The sequence below is a fragment of the Parambassis ranga genome, chromosome 9, assembly GCF_900634625.1.
Source record: "Parambassis ranga chromosome 9, fParRan2.1, whole genome shotgun sequence".
NCBI classification, from domain to species: domain Eukaryota; kingdom Metazoa; phylum Chordata; class Actinopteri; family Ambassidae; genus Parambassis; species Parambassis ranga.
Genome location: NC_041030.1, coordinates 22,650,061 through 22,675,099, shown reverse-complemented (window position 1 = coordinate 22,675,099; position 25,039 = coordinate 22,650,061). Strand labels below are relative to the sequence as shown.

Below are 25,039 nucleotides of genomic sequence, written 5' to 3'. Positions count from 1 at the left end.
TGGAGGGACACAGGAGATGCAGATTTACATCAGTTGGACCTTCACATGTAAATGATATAAGTTATAATTGTAGAAATTGCTGTTTATGTGTTTTGTATGATTGATCAATATTATTGATAAAATGTGCAGTATTATTAGTGCCGAGGTGGGCAGAAAGTGAACATGTTGAACATGCCAGGCAGCCTTGATGTGAGGACTCATCATAAATGAGAGCAGGTAGGATTGAGGATAAGATTCAGGATTATTAACGTGACTGATAAGTTATCACCCTGAACTATCACTGTATCAATGACCTTCAGCTGTCACGCACTCACTGCATGTCAGGTGTCATCCCTCAGTCACTTTACAGCTGTGAGAGTCTTAAAGGAACACTCCACCAAAAACTGAGTACACACTCCTCTTCCTCAGTGTGATCCCATCATCTTCATCAGTTTATTTATGTCACTCGTATATGAAGGTGTAATCAAGTGTTACATGTGTATTTATATGATGAAAATCCATGAGTGAGTGTTGGTGATGTTTCAGCGCCATCTGCAGGACACACCAAACATTACAGCTAACTGTGCAAAATTCAGCAATTCTGCAAAAACTGAAAAATCCTGACTATAAATGGGCCCGTGGCTCTGACGTCACACATTATGAAGACTCTGGAAAGACTCATCCTGGAACAGCTCCGGCCCATGGCCCTCCAGTTTGCCTACCAGTCCCGCCTAGGAGTGGAGGCCCCGCTGGCTGAGAACTGACAGCGATGCAGGTGGATGCCCCACTGGTGTCCTGGATGGGGGACTATCTGACTGGCAGACCACAGTATGTAGCCTACAGAGCTACACCACAGACTTCAACTACTGCACAGAGACCTGCCACCTCCAGACATTCTCTGATGACTCTGCAGTGGTTGGATGTATCTCTGGTGGTGATGAGAGGGAGTACAGGTCCGTGGTGGATAACTTTGTCACCTGGAGCGAGAGCAACCACCTACTGCTCAATGGGACAAAGACAAAGGAACTAGTGGTGGATCTGAGGAGGACAAAGGCTCCAGTGACTCCTACCAGCATCAAGGGGGTCAGTGTGGAGGTGGTGGAGGAGTACAAACACCTGGGAATGTACTTGGACCACAACCTGGACTGGAGTAAGAACATGGACACTGTCTACAGGAAGGGCCAGAGTCACCTCTACTCTCTGAGGCAGCTGAGGTCCTTCAACATCTGCAGGATGATGCTGAGGATGTTCTCTGAGTCTGTGGTGGCCAGTGTCATCATGTATGCTGGTGTCTGCTGGGGCAGCAGTCTGAGGGTGAGGGACGTAAACAGACTCAACAGAACCATCAGGAAGGCGGCCATGTTGTGGGAGAGGACCTGGACTCTCTGACAAAGGTGTGTCAGAGGAGGACATGGTCCAAAATAAAGACTATACTGGACTGTCCCTCTCACCCACTCCACACTGTTGCTGAACGGGTGATATTTATTATATATTTCTATTTCATATTTCAATTATCGTCTGTAACAAACAAGAATTTCCCCTCGGGGATAAATAAAGTAATTTCTGATTTCTGATATTTTTACTTCATCTATGCTTAATTAACTGGAGTTAACTGAAATCAATGAAAGTGCTGTGATTTACTAGTGCTCGTGAATGCAGCATAGTTTTGATTGAGGTGTATGTTGACAGCTGGACAGCTATAGGGCTAATGCTGGTTGTGTACTCTACTTTCTATTGGTCAGGGGACAGGTACGTGGAGCTTCTCTTTAATGTGATTGGCTGAGGGGCGTGACGCGGGCATGGAGTCTCAGCAGAGCATGTAAAGTATGCAGGTGTGAGGCTGGCACCACTGCTTTGTGTGTTTTACAGCATTTCTTGTACATGGTTTTCTACCTGGCTCTGTGTTGCCTGTCCTTCTACCTGTCATCAAAGATAAAACTGAAGGTTGGCAGTTCTGATGATTGTGGACCCATAGCGCTGGCCAGTGTCAAAAGTTATTGAAGCAAACCTGCTTGACAGGATCTCAAATATTATAAAGTCTACAGATTGATCTACGAAATTGACACAAAAAGGTGTCCCCGGATATATTGTTGGTATTTTAACCTATTGGTATGCTCAGAAAACGGTGCAGGTAAAATGGGGGGGGCTGTGTTTCGACTCCATTTAAAGTCAATAATGGGGTTCTGTCCCCAGTTGTCTTTAATTTGTATTTGGATGAACTTTGAACCAAGTTAAGAGCTTGCAACACTGGTTGTGTGGCTGGTAATTTTATACTTAGTAGTTTTTAGCCCAAGTACTGCTGGCTTACAGCAAATACTGTGTGGTCTGGAGCATGACATTAAGTACAATCCATCTAAAAGTGTGGTCATGACTTGTAGGAGCAAAGAGGATAAGAGTAATACATTTCCAGATTTTTATAAACCAAGTTTCTTGGGCACGTTATTACAGAGAACTTCTCAGATGATGTAGTTTAAATGCATCTGGAAATGAAATTATTTTGTCACTTACTAACATTAAATGTAGTGCAATCCGATGCCAGTCTATCTATCTATCTATCTATCTATCTATCTATCTATCTATCTATCTATCTATCTATCTATCTATCTATCTATCTATCTATCTATCTATCTATCTATCACCATTCTCAGTACTGTAGTACAGCAGAGATGCAGCAGGGGGCAGCAAAGGAACAACAATGTTTAAGTGTTCCATTCTGATGCTCTTTGGTTTAATGTGTTCTAGTGCCATCTTGCTGCAGTAGGATGGCGTTGCTGTGGAAGCGGAGAGTGTGGCTGTGACCTTCATCTGTTGTTCAGCCTCCGTGTCTGTTAGGTTGTTGTTCTTGATGGCTGACTCTGTGGCTGTGATGAGTTCCACCACTTGTTTGGCCCTTTAACCCAGCGTTTTTCAACCGGTGCGCCGTGAGAGATCACCATGTGTGCCGTGGAAAATTCTCCAATTTCACTTACTTGATCCGATAATTATTATTTATTTACAGTAAATAGTCTTAGTTCGTCTGTGCGAGTAACGTATAGTGACGGTTATTGTGTCGGTCTGGCAGCGCGAGCGCCACCTTAACTCAGTGCAGTCAGTGTGTGTGAGTGTGTGTGTACACATGCAGTTAAGGTGGAGCTCCACTGTGTCATACAGAGCACAGAGAAGTGTCTACCCAGAGACCGTAGACAGAACTGACAGCCTGACTGAAAATATTAGGGATGCACCGAAATGAAAATTCTTGGCCGAAACCGAAAACCGAAAATGAGGAATCCAAGGCCGAAAACCGAAACACAGGGAAAAAAACTTATTATGCAAATCATTCGTAACATTGCATTTATGGCTATGACTGTTATGGCCCTATGATTTCCGCGTTCGCAGAATCGTGGACGGAATTGCGGAATTGGCCGAATAAAACGGAATCTACATTTTAATGCGGGATATCGCGGTATTTGACATAATTTGACTGTAGTGATGTTTTCGTGTGTAAGAGGAACCTATGTCCAGGGAAAACTGCATGGAGGGAAGCTAATCCAGGTGGCACAAGAAGCCCCTTCCACAGACTGAGCCCCTCCCCTTTCAACACACTGTAACCATGGCGAAGGGGCTGCATACAGCTCTGTCTTCTTCACCGAAAAAAAATTGCGAAACTCTGCGCCCCTCAATACAGAGCCGAGCAGTTCCCGAACGACTTCTGTGAGCCACATGTTGTTGTGTGAACTGTGCAACTGTTGTTTGACAGATTCTGTAATTAGATTAGATTAGATCTCAGGGAAACGCGTGCTGACGGACTGCGAGTATACTTTTTAACATTTCACTCCGCTGTCCGTCTCCACCTCTTTGCTTAGAAGACGCTTTAGTGCCGCATTTAAAGGAATAACATCAGCTGTAGATGGATAAGAGGAGCGGATCAAATGATCTCAAATGGAGCAAGAAAAGGCACCTCAGACATGCTGGAGCTTCCAGACAACCCGTGCTGATTGCGTCATCACAACATCCTGTTTCGGTGGCCAAAAATTCGGTGCATCTCTATAAAATATGCGCCGTGGCTCAAAAAAGGTTGTGAAACTGCTTTAAAATGTGGAGGGTGTTTGACGGTATCAAAATTTGGATACCGCCCAACCCTAACTTGCATGCCATGTGATGACGTCACTAACGACCCGTCAACTACTAAATTAGTTGTTGACAAATTTTGCTGCCGACTATTAGTCAACTAGTCGTTGCAGCCCTACACATTATAAACTGTTCTGTTGTAAATCAGTCATCTTACTGCATTTGCTCCATGAAATTCATAATATTTATTCATCTGTTTATTCATCAAGACAATTTTTGTTTTCAGCAGGTTAAACAGGAAATAATACATCCCACAGATGTGACATGTGGTTATATAAATGTGTTTGAGCCCCCTGACACCACGAGCTGCTTTGTTTTCACTCACAGTTTGGATTGTGAAAACTGCTTGTTTTTTGTGGTTACCATAGTGACACAAGCTCCCACCATCATCACATGGAGGTGCAGCCATAGACATGTTCCATTTTAAAGGACTGAAATATTGACCTCCTGTGAGGACGGCTGATTATGTGATCTGTATTGTTTTCTAATACATTTTTAAAGCTTGTGGTAATTATGAGCAGATTTACTTCTTAGACTTCCATCATGCGGCCTTTTAGGGGCAAGACTCAGCGTTTGGTATCGGCTGACACCTCCCAACATCAGCCCACACTTCCCCTGTTTGGACACCCTTATACGTCCCAGAGATGTTCGTCGCTCTGATATCTCCACTAGTGTAGGTGCGTTGGAGGCGTGCGGTGAAAGGGATGTCTACGGTGTACTTGTAACCCAACATTTTGACTCTGCAGATGTGGTTTGGTGGGGCGGTGAGCTCCACACTGACAGAGTGTGAGGTTCTTTCTGTTACAGTGTGTCCTCCTGAGAATGTGAATGACAGAGCTGAACTGATTTCAAGACCTCCAGACACAAGGCCAGGGACCCCTGCACTGAGGGTGGTTGTGACACCGCGTGAGATGCTGAAGCTGATGTCCCACCTTCTCTCCTGCTGGATCTCTTTTTCCAGAGTCACCGTTTTTACCACTTTATTACATCCTGCATTTCTGACTACAGAGATGCGCATGGTCTCTGGAGGCTGCTTAGTGATTACAGCTTCATCAGTGTTGTAGTGGACATCAGAGACCTGGTGGTTCTTCACTTCTCTGTTGATGGTCAGAACCTGGTAGCTGCTGAACTTGTATTCATGTCTGTTGCAGTAAAGATGGAAGACCTGGGGCTGGAAGCTCCTGTACCAGAATGCATCATAAAAAAAATGATAATACCCTATATATGTCATGTCATCTGTCCTGGGATCCATCTTCCCCAGACCATACTTGTTTTTCCCAACATAGATTTCAGATTCAGGACATGTTCTGACCGAATTTTTGGGCACTGAACCAGATGACCCATCCTTCCACTCCAGGATCTCAAAGTCGTTTTCATTCACCAGGACTTTAAATATACCAAAACAGGAGTCATCGTCTCCAATGGGGGACTGGCAGTAAGATCCCTGACTGGGGTTGTAGAATCCTGAATGACATCCGTTTTTGCAGACGTAGTCATAGCGTCTGGCGTACTTGTTGTAAATTGTAACAGCCCCGGCAGGGAGAGGATCGCTCCAGGACTCCCATTTCAGGTTGCCGTTGTCATACCAGTCATACCAGTCATAACCGCCGCTCATCTGCCTCTTCTGTCTTAACCGAGCAGGAAGACGCTGATCTGTCAACCCTGATCTGTTGGCTGGGATGTCCTCCAGGACAGCGTTCATCGAGGAGACTGTTTAAATACAAGTCATTCAGATGATGAGGAGTTATTTCTGTGGTTTGGTTTGAAGTGTGTGTGTGTGTCCTCTAATGTGAAGTGGATTCAAAAAAGTTTTTTAATAACTTTTAACACTTTAGGCTGACCTGCAGTGAGCATTATCATCACGTTATCAGTAGGACGCTCACTAGTAGACCCGTAGCCACATGGTACCATAGACTGTATATAAAGATGAACAACATGGTAACTCCCTCTTAATGTGGCTGGTTGCAGCATAGATCATAAAGACTGCCTCCTCCATGTTGATGTGATACAGACCCAACTTAAACTTGGTCCAACATTCACAACAGTTTGTTTAAAGATCGATCAGATTAATTGACACATTTTGTATCACCTGTGTGACACATTTCATACAACATAAAATCATGTGATCATAATTACACGTGAACACTAGTGTCAGGTGTTTCTTACCTTCAGTGTGCTGTGAGTCCTCGTCAGTGTCCTGCAGACTGACTGAGGACAGAAGCAGCAGCAGCAGCACAGACAGCTGAAACACACACACACACACACACACACACACACACACACACACACACACACACACAGACACACACACACACACACAGACACACACACACACACACACACACACACACACACACACACACAGACACACACACACACACACAGACACACACAGACACACACACACACAGACACACACACACAGACACACACAGACACACACACACACACACAGACACACACACACACACAGACACACACACACACACACACACACACACACACACACACACACACACAGAGGAATCAGTGCTCTGAAACATGTTAAATTTCACAAAAATACAGAATACTTACTGCACAGTGAAAATCACTCACCATCATGGTTACAAGTCTGTGTGTCTGACAGACGACAAACATGAACCTTTAAACTTTTATACTTTGATCGACAAACGCTGGACCAAGAGCAGAATCAATAAGAAGTGTGTGTGTACATTTATGTTACGTTTGAACATGGTCACGTTTTTTTCAAATGTGAGCTTTTCAAATAATTTCATCAAAGCTGTGACCCTGTACAGGACAAGGGGAAATGTTTTTTACTACTTTTGATCAGAACTGAAGTTAATTAAAAGGTTTATGCAAAAAAAAATATGAAAAAAATATTTATCTGATATATTTTTAAAACCATTAAAGTTAGAGGACGTTTTTGTCCCGAACAACACGAAAGGGGGTAAAATTTGCCCACAGTGTACTGTTGACCTATGAAAAATTTTAAAATCATATTAACAAAATTTATGTAAAAATGAAGCTTATTCAGCAAAAATGATTCAATTTGCTCACATGTAGACAAAGTTATGGCCAAAATAATCAGAAAAATTACTCTCAGAGGCATAAGGGGAGAGAGAGTGCATAAGGGTTAAATCATTTTTTAATTCCCATTGGCAGATAGATGAGTCAGACAGCCTGAAAATACAGAGAGAAAGCAAACAGGGAAATGAAGAGTGCTGTATGAACTTTGAATCTTCATTATGGATTTCTGACAGACTAGTTTACCCATAATTTGAATGAGTACTATCAGTACATTTAAAATATTTTTTATTTAACTGTGTTGATTAAACAAGGTCCAAATTCACTTTAGGATGATATGTGATTATTAAGCCCGTTCATATTTCCTGAAGATCAATTTTTGGACCTCAGTATTTTTAAAACTTTGGCTACAGCCCTGCGAGGCCGTCAGCTGCAGATGATGAGAGAACTTTAACTTTTGTGCCAGTGCACATAAGAAAAAAAAGTTAATCTAGAGCCCTGTGTTCCATTTTGAAGGACTGAAATATTGACGAAAATATTGTGAGGACGGCTGATTATGTGATCTGTATCGTTTTCTAATACATTTTTTAAAACTTATGGTAATTATGAGCAGATTTACTTCTTAGACTTCCATCATGCGGCCTTTTAGGAGCAAGACTCAGCGTTTGGTATCGGCTGACACCTCTCAACATCAGTCCACACTTCCCCTGTTTGGACACCCTTATACGTCCCAGAGATGCTCGTCACTCTGATATCTTCATTACTGTAGGTGCGTTGGAGGCGTGCGGTGAAAGGGATGTCTACGGTGTATTTGTAACCCAACATTTTGACTCTGCAGATGTGGTTTGGTGGGGCGGTGAGCTCCACACTGACAGAGTGTGAGTTCTTTTCTATGAAAGTGTGTCCTCCTGAGAATGTGAATGACAGAGCTGGGCTGATTTTTATCTCTCCAGACACAAGGCCAGGGATTCCTGCACTGAGGGTGTTTCTGACACCGAGTGAGATGCTGGCGCTGATGTCCCACCTGCTCTCCTGCTGAAACTCCTTAGTCATAGTCACCGTCTGTACCACCGGATTACATCCTGCATTTTGGACTACAGAGATCTGCATGGTCTCTGGAGGCTGCTTAGTGATTACAGCTTCATCGGTGTTGTAGTGGACATCAGAGACCTGGTTGTTCTTCACTCCTCTGTTGATGGTCAGAACCTGGTAGCTGCTGTATTTGTATTCACTTCTGTCCCAGTAAAGATGAAAGGCACGTGTCCTGGGATCCACCTTCCCCAGACCGTACTTGTTTTTCCCAACATAGATTTCAGATTCAGGACATGTTCTGACCGAATTTTCAGGAACCGAACCAGAGGACGCGTCCTTCCACTCCAGCATCTCAAAGCTGTATTCATTTGTCAGGACTTCAAATTTGTCATATATATTGACATCGTCTCCCCTGGGGGACTGGCAGTAAGATCCTTGAAGGGGGTTGTAGAATCCTGAATGACATCCGTTTTTGCAGACGTAGTCATAGCGGTTGGCGTACTTGTTGTAAATTGTAACAAAGTCAATGGGTAAAAAACGGAAATAGTCTTGCCAGAACTCCCATTTCAGGGTGCCGAGGTCATACCTGGAATCAGAATTGGAGCCACTCGTCTGTCTCTTCTGTCTTAACTGAACAGGAAGTCGCCGATGTGTCAACCCTGATCTGTTGGCTGGGACGTCCTCCAGGACAGCGTTCCTCGAGGAGACTGTTCAAACACAACAAAGTCATTCAAATGATGAAGAGTTATTTCTGTGGGTTGGTTTGAAGTGTGCATGTGTGTCCTCTAATGTAAAGTGGATTTAAAAAAGAGTCTAATAACTTTTTAACACTTTAGGCTGACCTGCAGTGAGCATTATCACCACATTATCATGTTCATAAACTTTATCAAATAAAGTGTTACATATTTGCAGTGGAGAATGATTCTCTGGTTCTATTGGTAGCAGGATGATTGGCACTTGATGTGGGAATGGGTGGACACACACACACTCAGATACACCCTCGGATTGTGGCCCAAGATTTTCAGCTTTAGACATTGAAGCGTGGAGCATGGAGGCAGGTGAAGCGTTGATAAATTAGCGGTCCAAAGTAGGCCATTAGTCATTAGGGTAGTCGATGATCAGTCGACTATTGAAATAGTCATTAGTATATATACTAATACACATGTATATAAAGATGAACGACACGCCAACTATACTGCAGTATAGATCATAAAGACCTCCTCCATGTTGATGTGATACAGACCCAACTTAAACTTGGTCCAACATTCACAACAGTTTGTTTAAAGATCGATCAGATTAATTGACACATTTCATACAACATAAAATCCTGTGATCATAATTACACGTGAACACTAGTGTCAGGTGTTTCTTACCATTAGTGTGCTGTGAGTCCTCGTCAGTGTCCTGCAGACTGACTGAGGACAGAAGCAGCAGCAGCAGCACAGACAGCTGAAACACACACACACACACACACACACACACACACAGAGGAATCGGTGCTCTGAAACTTTGTGTTAAATTTCACAAAAATACAGAATACTTACTGCACAGTGAAAATCACTCACCATCATGGTTACAAGTCTGTGTGTCTGACAGACGACAAACATGAACCTTTATACTTTGGTCAACGAACACTGGACCAGGAGCAGAATCAATAAGAAGTGTGTGTGTGTACATTATTCTTCAGTGTGCCTGCAGAGAGAGAGAGAGAGGTGTCTCCACAGAGCCCCATCAAAACAGCTCATATTGGATAATACTCATTGTAAGTTGCAGAGACACCGTGCATGTTTGATTTTAATGCTGTAGCCTATAATGAACTGCCTGAAACATGTCAAGTGATCTGAAGTTATCTCTCTCTCTCTCTCTCTCTCTCACGTCATGTTCATAAACTTTATCAAACGTCTCCAAAAGTAAAATACGTTATACTACTGAAGTAAAAAATGTTGGTGTGCAGCAGAGAAGAAATACAATAAAAGAAAGTTAATAATTCAAACAGCATGCTGATACATGTGGATGCTCTCATACAGCAGCCGTTATAATAATAATAATAACACATTTATTGTCAGTAGTACAGCAGAGCCAGCAGTGACTGCTGCATGCAATGTTTTGACACATGAGACCATCACACAGTGCTGTTACTGCAGTTCCTCCATGAAATTCATAAGAATTATTCAAGTTATTTGTTTTATTTACATGAAGACAATTTTTGTTTTCAGCAGGTTAAACAGGAAATAATACATCCCACAGATGTGACATGTGGTTATGTAAATGTGGTTGTGACCTGACACCACAGCTGCTTTGTTTTCACTCACAGTTTGGATTACACATTTAAGACTACTGATTAAGCAACAGGATAAAGGGTTAAGTTAAGTTGTTTGTTTTAAAATACATGTTCTTAGCATTAAAGGCATTTTAATCGGACAACTGCTCTTTTCTGTGGTTACCATAGTGACACAACCTCCCACCATCATCACATGGAGGTGCAGCCATAGACACGTTCCATTTTAAAGGACTGAAATATTGACCTCATGTGAGGTCTTTTAGGAGCAGGACGTGGCGTTTGGTATCGGCTGACACCTCTCAACTTCAGTCCACACTTCCCCTGCTTGGACACCCTTATACGTCCCAGGGATGCTCGTCGCTCTGGTATCTCCACTAGTGTAGGTGCGTTGGAGGCGTGCGGTGAAAGGGATGTCTGCCTTGTATTTGTAACCCAACATTTTGACTCTGCAGATGTGGTTTGGTGGGGCGATGACCCCCACAGTGACGGATTGTGAGTTTGTTTCTATGACAGTTTGCCCTCCTGAGAATGTGAATGACAGAGCTGGACTGATTTCAAGCTCTCCAGACACAAGGCCAGGGATTCCTGCACTGAGGGTGGTTGTGACACCGAGTGAGATGCTGGCGCTGATGTCCCACCTTCTCTCCTGCTGGATCTCTTTAGTCATAGTCACCGTCTGTACCACTGGATTACATCCTGCATTTCTGACAACAGAGATGCGCATGGTCTCTGGAGGCTGCTTAGTGATTACAGCTTCATCGGTGTTGTAGTGGACATCAGAGACCTGGTGGTTCTTCACTCCTCTGTTGATGGTCAGAACCTGGTAGCTGCTGTATTTGTATTCACTTCTGTCCCAGTAAAGATGGAAGGCACGTGTCCTGGGATCCACCTTCCCCAGACCGTACTTGTTTTTCCCAACATAGATTTCAGATCTAGGACATGTTCTGACCGAATTTTCAGGAACCGAACCAGAGGACGCGTCCTTCCACTCCAGCATCTCAAAGCTGTTTTCATTCGTCAGGACTTCAAATGTGTTGAATTTAGTGACATCCTCTACATTGGGGGACTGGCAGTAAGATCCTTCAATGGGGTTGTAGAATCCTGAATGACATCCGTTTTTGCAGATGTAGTCATAGCGTTCAGCGTACTTGTTGTAAATTCCAACAACCCTAGCAGGGAGATCTGTAGTAGCTTGCCAGAGTTCCCATTTCAGGTTGCCATGGTCATACCTGATCTCAGAAAGAGGGAAGACCCAAGTTGTCCTCTTCTGTCTTAACTGAACAGGAAGACGCTGATCTGTCAACCCTGATCTGTTGGCTGGGACGTCCTCCAGGACAGCGTTCATCGAGGAGACTGTTTAAATACAAGTCATTCAGAGGATGAGGAGTTATTTCTGTGGGTTGGTTTAAAAAGTGTGTGTGTCTCCTCTAATGTTTTTTTTAACCTTTATTTAACCAGGTAAAAAATCCTGTAATGTTTATTGGATTTAAAAAAGATTCTAATAACACTTTATTTTAACACTTTAGGCTGACCTGCAATGACCATTATCTTTCTCATGTGGCCAGTAGAAGGCCGACTAGTACAGTGTTTCCCAACCTTTTTTGAGCCACGGAACATGATCATAATTACACGTGAACACTAGTGTCAGGTGTTTCTTACCATTAGTGTGCTGTGAGTCCTCGTCAGTGTCCTGCAGACTGACTGAGGACAGAAGCAGCAGCAGCAGCACAGACAGCTGAAACACACACAGACACACACACACACACACAGAGGAATCAGTGCTCTGAAACTTTGTGTTAAATTCAACAAAAATGCAGAATACTTACTGCACAGTGAAAATCACTCACCATCATGGTTACAAGTCTGTGTGTCTGACAGACGACAAACATGAACCTTTATACTTTGGTCAACAAACACTGGACCAAGTATAAAATCAATGAGTGAGGCACCATTCTCAGTACTGTAGTACAGCAGACAGACAGCAGGGGGCAGCAAAGGAACAACAATGTTTCAGCCTTTTTTCTGCAGATGTTCAGAGGATGTCTGTGAATTAAACTATATTTGAGTTATACCACAGCCGCCAGTGAGTTTTACAGCAGACTGACATGCTGATAGGACAGTTAAAGAATCCCAGCTTCATCTACTATCCTTCTTTGCTGTGCCATTGGTCTGTGGAGTGGTTGCTTGGTTTCTCTGATGTATAGCTTGGTACACTGGATTGCGGAAAACACAGAGTCATCCACCAGTCCTTTGAGTCCTCCTCTTTGCTAGATCGTTCTTCTACACTACAGAACAGACTTTTCAGTGCTTTATTCGGACTGTTTCTGTCACTGACCTTACTTGTACTTTGGACCTTGACTCAGATTCTGCTCTTGGTAAATTGTTGTTTGTTCTGCTCCTGTTGCCTCTCCCTGCTCGGGTGTCTGCCAGCCTGCCTGCCAAACCTGGAGTTTGTGCTTCAGGACTCTTGTGGGACTTGAGACTGAGATTAGACTCCATCCTGCTGTGTTGCTATTGAGTCCTACCACACCTGTACCCCCCACCTAACGGTTAGAACTGATGAAGCTCCTGGGAGGAGCAGTGAAATGTCCTCAAGAAAAGTCTGTATCCTCAGCAGCCATTTTTTAGCATGGTTTATCTGCACCAATGGAAAATCACACTCAAAAGATTCTCTTCTTCTTTACAACCTGCTGTCACAGGTTACACACATCCAGGCAGAGCAGCCATCACACAAACACCAACAAGGACAGGAAGTGAAAGGACAGACGCCCTTTACAAAATAAAACAGGAAGTTCTGAAGAAACAGGACTTAAAAACAGAAGTTTGGACGAGAATTCCAACATAGGCCTGAATCAGGGCTGAACACACTTTTTTGGCTTGTGAGTCAAAAAGTTAAAATGATCTACCTACACTGATCACAATGATCAATATATAGTGACACACAATCGATTTTTATTATATATGTACAGGTTAAAAAAAAATGTGCATTATATTTTCAGTCCTTGAACTGTAGCACAGTCCAGTCTTGGGGCAGAGGCTGCTAAATGGATCGACCCACACCGAGATGTTTTTAAAATGTAATGTGCGTGAAAAGTAATGAATGGAAGAAAAAAGCAGGCAGAAAAATAAACAGTGGAGTAGAAATACCCTAAAATTCAAAGTATTTGTACTTCGTTACTTGACACCGTTGCTGTGCACTCAGCTAGATGTTCCAGTGAAATGGTCTCATTTTACTGCAGCTCCCACTGCCACTTACAGATAAATAAATCATCCACTCCATCTCTCTATCTATATCTCTTTGTCTCAAACACACACACAGCTCCCTGTCCGCTGCCTTTAATCTTTAAAATCACACATTATGAACAGAGAGCCAGTTTTGTAACTTGACACAGATGGTCAGAGTCGGTTTTAACAACTGTCACTCAAACAGGAGGGACTATTTTCTGCAGTGGAGTCCTCATCATTTAGTGAGGATGTTCTGCAGCATATTGAACAAAAATACGTTTCAGTGTGTGGTTAAACAGCTCCGAGTGCTGACAGGTCAGAGAGAGCGCTGAGCTGCTCGCTGCTGCGACCTCTGAGGTCATGTCACGCTTCGTTCCGGCTGAGCGAGCCGCTCTGTTTGGGCTGAGGGTGACAGTGATCAGGCAAACAGCTCGTTAAAAGCAGGGGAACTACCAGGCCGTGTCCGTTTTAATGAGACAGTAACACGCAGCCTGAAGCCACAGCTCTCTGAGGTCATCTGTCACTCACATGCAAACAGGAAGCGCATGCTGTGTTTGGATATCTATCTACAGCTAGGCCACTCCAAGACCTTGAAATGCTTCTTCATGGTCAATCCTTTGTTGCCTTGGCCATGTGCTTTGGATATTTGTCATGCTAGAAAACCCACCCACCACCCACTTTCAATGCCCTGACTGAAGGAAGGAGGTTCTCACCCAAGATTTGAGGGAACATGGCCCCATCCATCCTCCCTGTGATGCGGTGCAGTTGTCCTGTCCCCTTGGCATAAAACACCCCCACCTCCATGTTGGTAGGGACGGTGTTCTTGGAGTCTTAAGCAGCATTCCTCCTCCTTTCAGTCCTTCACGGCGTAGTGTCTTACCAACTGTCTTCTTGGTGACTGTGGTCCCAGCTGCCGTGAGATCATTGAGTTCTGGGCTGATTGCTCCACAAGGTGAGATCTTGCATGGAGCTCCAGACCGAGGAAGTTTCATTTGTGAATAATGGCACCAGCTGCTGTCACCTTCTCCGCCAGCTGCTCGGCGATGGTCTTGTAGTCCATTCCAGTCTTGTCCCTGACATCCTTGGAAAGCTCTTTGTTCTTGGCCATGAAGAGTTTGGAATCTGGATTGATTGATTGCTTCTTTGGACAGGTACCTTTTATACAGGTAAGGAGCTGAGAGGGCTCCTAGTGTCAGCTCCTTACCTGTAAACACACCTGGGAGCCAGACACCAGGCTGGTTGATGGAGGATCAGATACGTAGTCACGTTAAAATCACAAATGCACCATGTGAGGCTCCAGTCCATTCATTCCTCTTCAGGATTTATTGATCTGATTGATCTATTATCTGATTGGTCGATGTTGCTAACAATGACCATATATGGTATTTTGTGATTTGCTGGTTCAAAGATGAACAAATATCGCCATCTGAACTGTACTGCAGCGGTAGCATTGTTAGCATGATAAATGTAGGTTATTTTTAGGACATATCGCACTCTGCATCATCATCTGAATCTGATCCAGTGAGCGAGGTGTGGGCTGCATTGTGCCCATGGTCGCACGCCCCGCTGAGCACACACAGCACAATAAGAGCTCATTGTCATATCGGAGGATGAAGCTGCCGTGTTCAACATGAAAAATGAATGAACTTCATCTGCGAGCACATTCAGAGGCTCATCTCACCTGGCAGCACTGTGTGTGTGTGTGTGAACTAGCTGGAGGGTCACACAGCAGCCAGTGAATCCATTAAGTTCCATTAAGACCTGTCAAAGACGCCCTGCTCTATGTGTTTTAGTTCTACATACACCGGCGGAGCTGCTCTCTTTGATAGGTCTTTTCGCTCAGCTACTCACAGACACACCACCTACATGATGATGCAACTCCACCTAAAAAATGATGCCAGTGTCTGAAAATAGTTTTGTTTGTAGATGAGCTCATTACAACAAACTCTCCACGGCCTTAGAACACGGTGGAAGGACCCTAAAGCTAGGAAGAGCTTCGATAAACTGAAAGCCAGATAGTACAATAGTACAAAAGATGTAAGAAATAAAACAGGAACAGACAAAGATAAAGATGACGGCAGCAGATGATGAGACAGGTGAAAACTTTTATTGATACTAGTGTAAGATGAGATTTATTTATTTTTATTTATTTATTTACACTCAACAAAAATATAAACGCAACACTTTTGTTTTTGCTCCCATGTTTCATGAGATGGACTTGAAGATCTAAACTTCATTCCAGATACACAATATTACCATTCCTCTCAAACATTGTTCACAAATCTGTCTAAATGTGTGATAGTGAGCACTTCTGCTTTGCTGAGATAATCCATCCCACCTCACAGGTGTGCCACATCAAGATGCTGATCTGACATCATGATTAGTGCACAGGTGTACCTCAAACTGCCCACAATAAAAGGCCACCCTGAAATGTGCAGTTTTGTCTCACAGCAAAATGCCACAGATGCCACAAGCATTGAGGGAGCGTGCAATTGGCATGCTGACAGCAGGAATGTCAACCAGATCTGTTGCTCATGCATTGAATGTTCATTTGTCCACCATAAGCCGTCTCCAAAGGCGTTTCAGAGAATATGGCAGTACATCCAACCGGCCTCACAACCGCAGACCACGAGTAACCACACCAGCCCAGGACCTCCACATCCAGCAGGTTCACCTCCGAGATCGTCTGAGACCAGCCACTCAGACAGCTGCTGAAACAATTGGTTTGCATAACCAAACAATTTCTGCACAAACTGTCAGAAACCGTCTCAGGGAAGCTCAACTGCATGCTCGTCGTCCTCATCGGGGTCTTAACCTGACTCCAGATCGTCGCCGTAACAGACTTGAGTGGGCAAATGCTCACATTCGATGGCGTCTAGCACGTTGGAGAGGTGTTCTCTTCACGGATGAATCTCGGTTTACATTGTTCAGGGCAGATGGCAGACAGCGTGTGTGGCGTCGTGTGGGTGAGCGCTTTGCTGATGTCAATGTTGTGGATCGAGTGGCCCATGGTGGTGGTGGGGTCATGGTATGGGCAGGCATCTGTTATGGACGAAGAACACAGGTGCATTTTATTGATGGCATTTTGAATGCACAGAGATACCGTGATGAGATCCTGAGGCCCATTGTTGTGCCATACATCCATGAACATCACCTCATGTTTCAGCAAGATAATGCACGGCCCCATGTTGCAAGGATCTGTACACAATTCTTGGAAGCTGAAAATGTCCCAGTTCTTGCATGGCCAGCATACTCACCGGACATGTCACCCATTGAACATGTTTGGGATGTGCTTGACCGGCGTATACGACAGCGTGCACCAGTTCCCACTAATATCCAGCAACTTCGCACAGCCATTGAAGAGGAGTGGACCAACATTCCACAGGCCACAATAGACAATCTGATAAACTCTATGCGAAGAAGATGTGTTGCACTGCATGAGGCAAATGGTGGTCACACCAGATACTGACTGGTTCTGAGTCCCCAGACCGCCAATAAAGCAGAAACAAAATGCACATTTCAGGGTGGCCTTTTATTGTGGGCAGTTTGAGGTACACCTGTGCACTAATCATGATGTCAGATCAGCATCTTGATGTGGCACACCTGTGAGGTGGGATGGATTATCTCAGCAAAGCAGAAGTGCTCACTATCACACATTTAGACTGATTTGTGAACAATGTTTGAGAGGAATGGTAATATTGTGTATCTGGAATGAAGTTTAGATCTTCAAGTCCATCTCATGAAACATGGGAGCAAAAACAAAAGTGTTGCGTTTATGTTATGTTTTTGTTGAGTGTATTTTATTTTGAAAAAAAAAGGAAGAAAGAAACGATTTTTTATTAATGGTATTATTTAGCGTGTTTACGAGTAACGAGTTTACTCTGCATCTGTTGGTACTGAGCCCTGGATAATCCAGCTGGACTCCACAGAGACTAGAGTAGTAGTCTAGATTAAGGACTGAGTGGGTGATTTTTGTGTGATGGATGAGAGCGGCCTGCAGCAGGAAGGTTTATTGTCTGTTGTAGCTCATACATTATGAGTTACTCTGGAGATTAATTCCTGCAGTTTGAATGGAAATACAAATAAAAGCTTAAATTGTGTACGCCTGGATTAACACGTCTTTAATCTGCTGAGTCACCCTGACACGGTTCAGATGGAGCAGCCACAAACTTTACTTTCCTTTTCCTTCAATGACTTCCAGTCTCCCAGCTGTCACCCTGAATGTACTCCGGCCCGTCGATGAATATTCATCGGCTGTTTATTAGCATATTGTTCAGGATATTAGCATAGCTGTGACATGAACGTCAGCGTGAGCCGAGCAGCTGAATCAGAGGGCAGAGCGAGCCCGGAGGAGACAGCAGGTCAGCATTCATTACACCCAGGAAGACACAGGTGGCAGCAAAGGAGACCGCTCACAGAGCTGACGTCTCATTGGCTGGCTGATGTCAGTGGGCGTGGCCAACACACCACAGTGTTCTGGAGATTTTAAGGCAGGGATTAGACTTGAGCAGCAGAGCAGCAGGTCTTTCTGATGTCTCATCCTAATGACCGACTTCTGCCAGACTCTGTGTTCAGAATAAACATATTTTTAGAGATGCAGCGTTATGGCGTCTCACTGAAGCACAGCCTCGCTGTGTGCCGGCTCTCTCTCTGACCTGTTTCCTGCACACGCTGTTAAAGTCATCTGCATTTATTAACAACCCGACCTCTGACAAACTTTTTTTACCGCTGCACACAGGGTCTCAGCTCCTGCAGACACCTTCACAGACCAGCAGGGAGAATTCTGCCTGAAAACATAGAACCGCTTCATCTAGACTGGAAATCACATCAAGCTGTGGTTGTACAGCAGGTCAGTGCAGTTACCACTGACTGGTGAGCTGGTTTGAATGTCACACAGCTGCAGTGGCCTCACCTGTGACCTCCTGCAGGTATCTGACACCTGTTTTTTGTGAATGAGTGAATGGGTGCATCTCCTCCTGATCCTCCTTTCTCTCATAGATCTGCATTCTGTAAACCTGCTGTGTGAGTCCGCCACCGTGATTTTGAGCCACAGAGGGCTGAGATGGCGGTGAGGATGGTCGGGCCTCCATGTTCATTAAAAGCCTCCTGACACAGAGATGCTCTCTGCGCGCTTCACTGGACATTCTTTGAAAAAGCCTTTTTCTTTTTCTAAAAGCGGTCAGAGCGTCGGTGCGCGGCCGAGCCATCAAACTGAGATCTTTGTCTTTTATTATTCATGCTGCTCCTCTGCAGGACGGGAGCAGGTGTCTCAAACCAGCCGCCATGTCAGGAAGCTACACAACATGTCTCTGTGCTAACGACAACACACCCAGCCCAACAAACACAGATCTGCACCTGTCCAAAGGCTGCGTCCATGTATGTCTCTTTATTTGCACAGCTTACTGTTCACACACACACTTAAGAAAGTCTTCTTTAGTGGTTTGTTGTGTCTCTGTGGATGCGTTGCGACTCTTTGTGGTCATCTTGTGTTTCTTGTGGTTCTTTTCTTTAGCTTGGTTGTTGCTGGTGTCTCTTGGTGGTCATTTGGTGACTCTTTGGTGTCCTGTGGTCCTGTTGCGTTTTGTCTCTTTATAGTCGTCTAGTTGTGTTTTTGTTTTTTTTGTCTGCTTTATTTATTAATATTAGTAATTTACATGTATGTGTGGAGTTTGCATGTTCTCCCTGTGCCTGTGGGTTTTCTCCGGGTGCTCCGGCTCCCTCCTTCATTTTAAAAACGTGCTTGTTGGGTTCAGTGGTTCACTCTAAATTGCCCGTAGGTGTGAGTGTGAGTGGTTGTCTGTATGTTGCCCTGCGATGGACTGGTGACCTGTCCAGGGTGGACCCCGCCTCTCACCTGTAGATAGCTGGGATAGGCTCCAGTCCCCCCGTGACCCTGCACTGCAGGACGAAGTGAGTTAATTAGATGATGGATGGATTACAAGTACAAGTTGCTGGGAGCTGTGCAGCCGACGGCCTGACACATGGTGTTAATGTGTCTTTTAAAAAAAAATCATGTTCATGTTTTAACCGCTGGATACGAATCAATCAGAGTGAGAACAGAAGCTGGAGAACGCAGCCTCTTTGTTTTGTTTGAAGGTCTGTTTGTGCAGCGTTCAGGATCAGACTGCTGCCCAGCCGGCCGATGACGCAGGCCGAGCAGCAGCCTGACATCACGAGCCGTAACATGAGGATAACTCTATATGTCCTATAAACATTGGGGTTTGGTGGGAAAGCCGGGAGGGTTAACATCACATTTCCTGCATGGCGTGCAGCCGTCTGTGCTTTCACAGTCACCCTGAAATGATAATACAGCTGCTGAGTGCCAGAGGCGCCCTCCTCTCACTGAGGAATCCTTAGACTAAATAACAAATCAGAGGAGGAAGTCTGCTCTGATGTTCAAATGAAAGCCATCAGGGGGATGAAGCCACTGCCAGCAGGCTGCTATGTTAGCTTAGCATCAGGATCAGCTAACAGTCTTGCTAACAGCACCTCTGAACTTCACCAAACTTTGATTTTTGTTTTTAGCATGGCAGCAACATGTGAGGCCGAAAGATGAAGTGCAGTTCCTTGACTGGCCACAAGAGGCTGTGTGTAAACCTGTGTCCAGCCTGGTACAAAGCTAAATTATTTTACAGTCGTGGGTAATGAAGGGGGTGTGGCCCCGCTCCACCTGTTTATCCATATATGGCATAACCCAGCGTTATGGTGCGTCTGCATTTAATGGCATTTTAACAATGTAAAAAATGTCAGCCAAGTGGCCACTTGAGGAACTGCAACCTATTCACTGGGTTCATCTTTGCCTGTGGTAAAAGCCGAGCGTCTCCGCTGTCTTTGTTGACTCCTCCCGCTGACATTTAACTGTACCGAGCAGTGATTTAACTCATGAACCTAACAAAGGGACCTCACCTCACTTCTTTTTCCATAATGTCTCTGCAGCGTGAGCCTGCCTCTGTCCGTGCTGCTGCGCATGTCACCACAAACTGAACCTGCAGGCCAGTTAGTCAGAGCAGATTTAGCTGTGACTGAGCACCAGGACTCATCTTAGCTAAAACCCTGTTTTAATGAGGAGCTGTCAGGACGGATAAAAATACAGAGGCTGTTGTGTGTGTGTGTTGTGTTTTGCGTTTCGCGCTGCTGCACACAGGAGCTCCGTGTCTGTTCTTCAGTCTGCTTCGTTCTGCATTTCAATCACGTTGTTTGTATCATTTTTCTGCACGCGGGTTTGTTGTATTCCTCAGTAAATGCTCTGCTTGTTTTTTGTGTAAACAATAGAAGAATTTCTTTGTCAGTGAAAGCTTAAAGTTTCTGTTTAAACTCACAGCCTCTGAAAGCTGCTTTTTAGGTTGAAGATCTCCTCCTCTGGACACGAGAGGAAGTGCATGTAAAAACTCCATGTTCGCAAACAGCAGCCTAAAACACAAAGCAAGCTGGACTTTCCACCTGTCAGCAGACTAACATAGAAGTGCCAAAAACGTGCTCGTTAAAAAAAATGCCTCATTTGGTCAATAAAACATGGCTGACCAAAAGCTGCAGTTCCTGCTGTGGCCTCTTGGGGCCGTCAGTTAAAATGTTTACATCAGAACATGTTGACTTGCTTCATAACGGGATGGAAAAGTTTCGGTTTGTCCTTATTATCAGTCAGATTGTAGCGGACTTTAAAGCGTCCTGGCAGCTCCTCCTCACCGCCAGCAGCTCATCTCTCTGATTGAGGCGTCCTCTCAGTGAGAAGAGTTTTATGGCTCCCCCGCGTCCAGGACCTCCGCCCCTGCAGCCCCACAAATCAGCAGCGGAGCTGGCAAGAGAGTCTAACGCTCTATCTGCTGTTTTTTCTACACCTCCTGATGGATCACACATAAACCTTTATGGCTGTGATTATGGAGCAGAAATCCCTCTGAAACAGGGGACCCTCTGACAAACTGACCCTGCAGGAGAACAGACAAAACGCCAGACTCTGAGACACGCAGGCTCTTTCACTGCTGATTATTTACCTCCTGAATGAAGGCAGCCTTTTCAAGTCACCTCCATGCTGTTTGCTCTGTGCAGTTTGTCATCATTTAGGGCCGCTGGGTTTCTGAGTTCACAGTGACCTTTGACCCTCAATGTGTCATCAGTTCTCTCATTTGTGTTGCAGGACAACCAAACAGAACGCCTCCAACCAGGGCTGTCTGACACAGAGGCCGAGAGTGTGTGTGTGTGTGGAGCTGGAGGGAGGAGGAATCGGCTTCTGATGATGTTCATGTGGCTCTGTCCCATCCTGCTGCTCCTCTCCTAGCTTAGCATGAAGCTAGCACATGGTGCAGCACCCTCAGAGTCTCTCCTGTAACCAGCACAGACCTGCAGTGTGATTTAAAAACAGTCTCTGTATGTCTGTATGTGACAGGCTGGGCGCTCGGCGTGCCTCAGCGTCAGCACCGACCCGGTACCTGACCTTGACAGGCGTAAGCTGATCCATGACGGGGATCAATGCTAAGTGAGGACCCTGTTTGTCTGATTGAGCGAGTGCAGTGAGAGGAGGAGAGAGAACAAAGAGCTGAATGTGAGCGTTCATCGAAGGTGAAGCACAGTGTGTGTCCTGCTCTGTGTTCTCTGTCCACTGTGATTTAACCAGAATCTGACAGACATATTTTTAGCTTTATGAGTTTCTGCATCATCTCCATCACAGAGCTGAGGAATGAACACCAAAAACTCATGTCCCCACAGTCATACAGTTCAGCTGTGTGCAGGCAGGCTGTCACCAAGTCTTCTATTGTCTGAGTCCTAGAATGTCCCATCATCATAGTTCGGATGTTTCCAGACTCCAAAATGGAGACGGAAATCTCTGCTGCAGCTTCTTATGGAACATAAGAACATGACTGTTTCACATTCAGTCCGTTCTTCATATAGAGGCTGATATAAAGCATGTGCATGTGATCATAGGAACATCTGAGAGTCCAGACTGTCGTGAAACAACAAGCTGCAGCATGTACAGCAGCACTCAGTGATGGAGATAAGAACAGGCACTGCAGGGTGATTATCCTGATGAAAACGGTTCCAGCTGCATGTAGAGAATGTCACCTGCAGTCCTGACGCCTGGAACTTTTTTGGTAGATCTGTATTGTTTAACATTTTGTTGTCGTGTCGATGAAGTCCGGCTCTGACTGGCTGCAGGAGCCGCAGAAATAACCAGCTCTATTCCATTAATATTACACACTCTTGTCTGTACAATCCCGCAGAATCTCAGCCTGCTTTCTCCTCTAAATAATTCACACAATAAAATCTTTTCTCTCTCGGCCCCCTTAAACTTATCTTTTCTTGGTGCAGCTCAAAGTGGGACGATGGAACAGAGGGAGAGAGAGAGAGGAGGCCCAGAGAGGGAGGCTGAGAGCAAAGAGCAGCAGCAGCTGGAACTGGTCACACTTTCTGTAAAAAGATTATTTCCAAAATCAAAAAAATGAATGAAATAACTAATTTGATGGTTAATTCACTTACAAGGGTCAAACATGAAGGGACATGTTTCTGCAGGAGGCTGTGGTTGGCATTCAGCACAAAGACCCGTCAGCCCGTCCACAGCAGGTCTTTAAAGCAAGCAGCCCGCCTCAGGGTTCTGCGGATCAGTTCCCTCCTATCAGAAATATTTACATGTTTATATTAAACATAAAGTAAACTACAGATTATGTTAATTTCATGCGTCCTGCTGCTGTGACTGCAGCGCGCGCTGCTGTGACGCACGGCCGCGTGCCGACAGGTCAGCATGGAAAATGAACGCGCTGCAACACAGACGGGATGAGACCGGATCCGGTGTGCAGAGCGCGCACCCCGTCCCGCTTCCATCCTCTGGATCAGGTTTTGTTGGGACTTCAGCCCAAAGCAAACCCGGACAGGAAGTATTGCGGACAGGATTTGGGGAATTTATAGAACAAAGCAGAGCTTCTGTAACTGCGCGCACTTTGGGAGCAGAAAGCTGCACGTTCAGAGCGGAGGAGTGACGGAAGGAAGTGTGAGAAGACTGAGCAGAACCTGTCCCAGTTTTTTTTTCCTTTTCACGCCTCTGCGGCTGCGTGAAATCACAGAAGAAATGCGAAGATCTGTCTTTTTTCTCCGCTGAGACAAACCTCCGCTCCCTGCTCGCCGACAGTCTGAGTCTTGGTTCCACCTCTTCCAGCTGAAATTGGACCTTCTGTCCGTCAGCGGAGGACGCCATGAGACCAACCAAAAATTAATGTGATGGGTAAGATGATGAGTTTCCGACATGCCTGCCCATGGTTTCTGCTGCGCTGAGGTGGATCACCACAGTGCGTAAAAGTGCCAAAACCGCTCCAAATCCAGTCAAAGGAGCGGTCCAGCGGTCAGGCCGGGAGCAGTACTTTAAGAGTTAATTTCTCTGATTTCTTTCTTTCTGTTTCTTTGAAATATTGATATTTAAATACTTACATTGTGGATGATTATGATGACGCTGATGATGATAAAGATCCTTTTACGCACGTAAAACTCGGGTCCATTTTAATCGTGATCAGCAAATGTCTGTAAAACTTTGACCAAACTGAGTGAAAGCAGGATAAACAAACTTAGACCGCTCAGATTTACAGCGCAGTCTGCGGACAAAACGCTGCGCAAAAGGCGCAACATAAAGTCAGCCAACATGAGCCTCCTGCAGAGTGTCGGTGCAGTGATGCGTTATGCTCGCAGAGAAGGCTCTGAGGAACGTGATCTCAGGTATTTGCTGATAGTTGTTTCTGAGATCAATGAGATATGAGCTCAGATTTCATGATTTTATTTTTTATTTTATCCTTCTGAGCTGCAGGTTAAAGGGTAACACTGAAGGAAGGAAACGCGTTCTCTGTAGAGCACTACTTTCTGCAGCGGATACATCGTTTGACTGACGGCTTTGAAAATGAGGCAGTGATCAATAAAGTTTTTTAAGTACCCATCGTAACCTCACCTGCGCCACAGTGTGTTGTGTAACCCGTCAGCAGCGCGGGTTCTTTCTGATCCACATATACAGATAATGCATCTTTGGTTCTTTCACTGCATTTCTCTCCATTATTGATTCTAATTATTATTAATAATAATAATAATAATAATAATAATAATAATTCCTGCACGTTCTTTCATTCAGGGGCTCGTTGTATTCAGTTGGGCTCTGTCAGCACTGCTGGATGGATTTTGACCTTTGAGTCTCGCCCGGTGATTTGTGTGTGATGCTGACAGTGTGGGTATAAATGACTCTCTGGCCCTCAGGGATGCTGATGGCCAGGAGGCAGTCACCATGGAGACCAAATGCAAAAGTGAGCGTGTGGCGAGCTGATCCTCAGAGTGTTGACGGGAGCTCGGGGAGAGGGGCTTCACAGAGCTCCATCCAACACTTCAGCTCTCAGCTCAAAGCAGTGATGATGATGATGATGATGATGATGA

The 25,039-nt window shown here is 44.9% G+C and overlaps 4 protein-coding genes across 10 annotated transcripts in view; 2 read left to right on the top strand and 2 right to left on the bottom strand.

Annotated features, from left to right (window-relative positions):
* The window catches only part of fras1 (Fraser extracellular matrix complex subunit 1), a 379,111-nt gene that overhangs the window by 233,466 nt on the left and 120,606 nt on the right, over positions 1–25,039 (top strand). The gene's annotated exons all lie outside the window — the stretch shown is intronic.
* LOC114442039 (natterin-3-like) lies at positions 4,257–9,787 on the bottom strand. Of its 3 annotated transcripts, none has more exons than XM_028415300.1 (3): positions 9,708–9,741; positions 6,253–6,328; positions 4,257–5,796 (listed from the first exon to the last, which is right to left on the bottom strand). In XM_028415300.1, exons 1-3 carry the CDS (start codon positions 9,711–9,713, stop codon positions 4,640–4,642), a joined length of 1,239 nt encoding a protein of 412 aa, XP_028271101.1. In that variant the 5' UTR covers positions 9,714–9,741; the 3' UTR covers positions 4,257–4,639. The 3 variants fall into 3 exon arrangements, with proteins under 3 accessions (XP_028271101.1, XP_028271100.1, XP_028271102.1); XM_028415299.1 differs by lacking the exon at positions 9,708–9,741 and adding an exon at positions 6,682–6,889; XM_028415301.1 differs by lacking the exons at positions 4,257–5,796; positions 6,253–6,328 and adding exons at positions 7,457–8,849; positions 9,516–9,591 and having other exon boundaries at positions 9,708–9,787.
* On the bottom strand, positions 10,176–12,352 carry LOC114442041 (natterin-3-like). 2 transcript variants are annotated; one of them, XM_028415302.1, is made up of 3 exons: positions 12,271–12,352; positions 12,083–12,158; positions 10,176–11,776 (listed from the first exon to the last, which is right to left on the bottom strand). In XM_028415302.1, the coding sequence occupies exons 1-3, from the start codon at positions 12,310–12,312 to the stop codon at positions 10,683–10,685; spliced, it is 1,212 nt and encodes a 403-aa protein (XP_028271103.1). In that variant the 5' UTR covers positions 12,313–12,352; the 3' UTR covers positions 10,176–10,682. The 2 variants fall into 2 exon arrangements, with proteins under 2 accessions (XP_028271103.1, XP_028271104.1); XM_028415303.1 differs by having other exon boundaries at positions 12,250–12,307.
* The window catches only part of LOC114442051 (protein FAM163B-like), a 4,709-nt gene continuing 3,375 nt past the window's right edge, over positions 23,706–25,039 (top strand). Inside the window, exon 1 of the mRNA XM_028415321.1 lies at positions 23,706–23,855. The gene's annotated coding sequence lies outside the window, so the exon portion shown is untranslated. The remainder of the gene's footprint in view (positions 23,856–25,039) is intronic.